Consider the following 2,611-nt stretch of genomic DNA (forward strand, 5'->3'; position numbering starts at 1 on the left):
TGCCGATGCTGGCGAGCATGTCGATGGTCTCCTTGTCGACCTCGATGCGGTCGACCTTGATCTCGGACTCGTCGGGGACGAAGTCCATCCTCCTCTCGCGCTCCTCCTCCTGCAGTTTCAGCGAGATGCCGCGGACGGGGCCGCGCTGGATCCGGCGCATGAGGTGGGTGGAGAAGCCGGCGATCTTGTTGCGGAGGCGCTTCGAGGGGATGATGGCGACCTCCTCGAGGATCTTCTTGTTGGTGTGGAAGTCGAGGGTCATGCGCGAGTAGTAGCGCTCGATGACTTGGCGGGAGGATTTCATCACTATTTTTGTGCAGACGCGACCCATGTCTGAGGATTTAGGGTGTGGGTTTGGGGATTTCGCTCGCACGCCGGCTGCTGATGGCTGAAAGACGACAACAACGACTCAAAAAATGAGGATCTGCAGGACGGTGAACTCCAGAGCGGCGGCTAGGGTTCGGCAGATTGGTTCGGAGCTAGAGAGCTGCGGGTCCGAATGTTGGGCCGGAGATTTACGTCCGTATTGTTGATGGGCTGTAGACGGGCTTGGGCTTTAGTGAGAGGAACGTTTCAGAGTTGGCTCAACTTTTCTTGTAACGATGGGCTATTTGCGCTTTGGTACCCGCAAAGTTTTGCACGCTTGAGCTTTGATACCATACGGTGCTGTTTAAACAATTTGCTACTCCAAATTGCAAAAAAGAAAAAAGAAAATTAAACTTCTAACCTGATTATATGTATCGTCTAAATCCAAATTATGTGTTTGGGCTTTTATTTTTCTTCCCGAGATTGAAATCAATATGTTTCATGTCAATAGATTTAATGCCTAATATATAGGTATGCTTGGTACCAAGCATATTTTTTATGTTTGATAGTGAGGTGGCACAATTCCCTCCACTCATAAAAATGGGGGACCACATTTACATCGGTTGAAGAGTACATGTGGATATGCAACCATTTGAATGAGTGGAAGAGATTATGTCACTTCACTACCAAGCATAATTTTTTCGTGCTTGGTACCAAACATACTCATTTTTCTTATATATATATCGGTTTTTCTATAGAGTGCCCTTGGGCACTCTATAAGAGAGGAGAGAGATAGAGAGAAATGAATGAGGAGGGGGCCCCCCTGATTTGCATTGGGATCCTCTCTTCATTCATTTCTCTCTATCTCTCTCCTCTCTTATAGAGTGCCCAAGGGCACTCTATAGAAAAACCGTATATATATATATGTGTGTCCATGGAGAATTTTTTTCTCTAGATCCGCCTAGCTGGGCACTAAACTTTAGAAAAACACTCAAGTGCCCTACTGAGGTTGTTCCCGCTAGACAACAATTCGATTCATGAAAATACAAAAGCAATTTAAATTTAAGCACATACACAAACAAACATGTATATATGATTATGTATGTACATGCACGCACACGAATAAATATGTATGTATATGTGTTATTATATGTAAAGTATCACCGAAGAAAATATAACTGAATATTTTTTTTTTCAAAGAAGATGCAACATTTATCCTCGTAACCACAATTTAAAGACCGCTTCCTCAATGGCATGTACATACACACACGCACGCACGCACGCCATAGCTTCTTCCAATTCTGACATTTTTTTTCATTTCACCTAAAAGTTCGTAATTGTTTACTAAATGATATGCACCTATAGATTAGGAAAATGCTAGAGATTCACAGATTATAAAATTTAATTATAACCAGACTTTTCAAAGAGAATAATTCATATATCCAATCTTCTACATTACACGTGAGCGCATGTACTGCACGGAACTTCACATATTAAGCTTCTATTTGCTACGAGCAAATCACGGCACAATGCATGCCATATGAATCTTATGATGCCTATTAGTTAGGTATGAAAAATTACACAATTCATGCCCAAACTATTATGCGGAACGTTGACAGTGACGGTGGTAACATGGGTTACTTCTGGCCTAGGGGGGTTTTTCAACAACGTAAATGATTTGGGGGGTTATTTAGAAATATCAAGATTTGAGGGTGTTGTATAAAAATAAGAAAGATGTGGGGGTACTTATACATAAAAACACAATAGAATTATAAGTAGTCTACTGAGGGCATCTCCAACAGTTTCTCTAAAATTTTTTCCAAAATAGGAAAGCAAAAGTCATATTCTCCAACTAACTTTTACACTAACTCTAAAAGCTTCCTCATTTTGAAGAATCCTTTTTTTACTCCAAAAATTTGAAGAATGCTTCAGATTTGGGGAAACTTTCCTATTTTTTCTACTTCATACCTATTTTGAGGAATGAGACGAGAAATCTGTTGGACCAAAAACCTAAATAAATTCTTCAAAAGTGGGAAATGTAAAAGCTGTTGAAGATGCTCTGGCAATTTGGGTGATGTGACAAGTGGTCTATTTGCAATTAATAACCCTTTATAAGTCGGAGTCTGTAAGCGGCACTCGCGGAGGAGCACCACAAATCTCGTATCGCGTCGCTTTTCATGGCTCTTTCAAGCCAGAACTGACGTTTCGCTGTACAAGTACAAATTCAGCGTGTACTTATCGCATCATTGTTTTTTAATTATTATCTCCTTCGTAAATCTCAAAAAAAAAAAAAAAAACTCCCCGG

At 40.9% G+C, this 2,611-nt stretch overlaps 1 protein-coding gene across 1 annotated transcript in view; it reads right to left on the reverse strand.

Annotated features, from left to right (window-relative positions):
• The window catches only part of LOC109825430 (40S ribosomal protein S17-3-like), a 1,814-nt gene extending 1,468 nt beyond the window's left edge, over positions 1 to 346 (reverse strand). The window contains exon 1 of the mRNA XM_020392286.1: positions 1 to 346. Within this exon, the coding sequence (XP_020247875.1) occupies positions 1 to 331 (331 nt within the window). The 5' untranslated portion in view covers positions 332 to 346.

The sequence above is a fragment of the Asparagus officinalis genome, chromosome 10 (assembly GCF_001876935.1).
Source record: "Asparagus officinalis chromosome 10, Aspof.V1, whole genome shotgun sequence".
Taxonomy (NCBI): Eukaryota; Viridiplantae; Streptophyta; class Magnoliopsida; order Asparagales; family Asparagaceae; genus Asparagus; species Asparagus officinalis.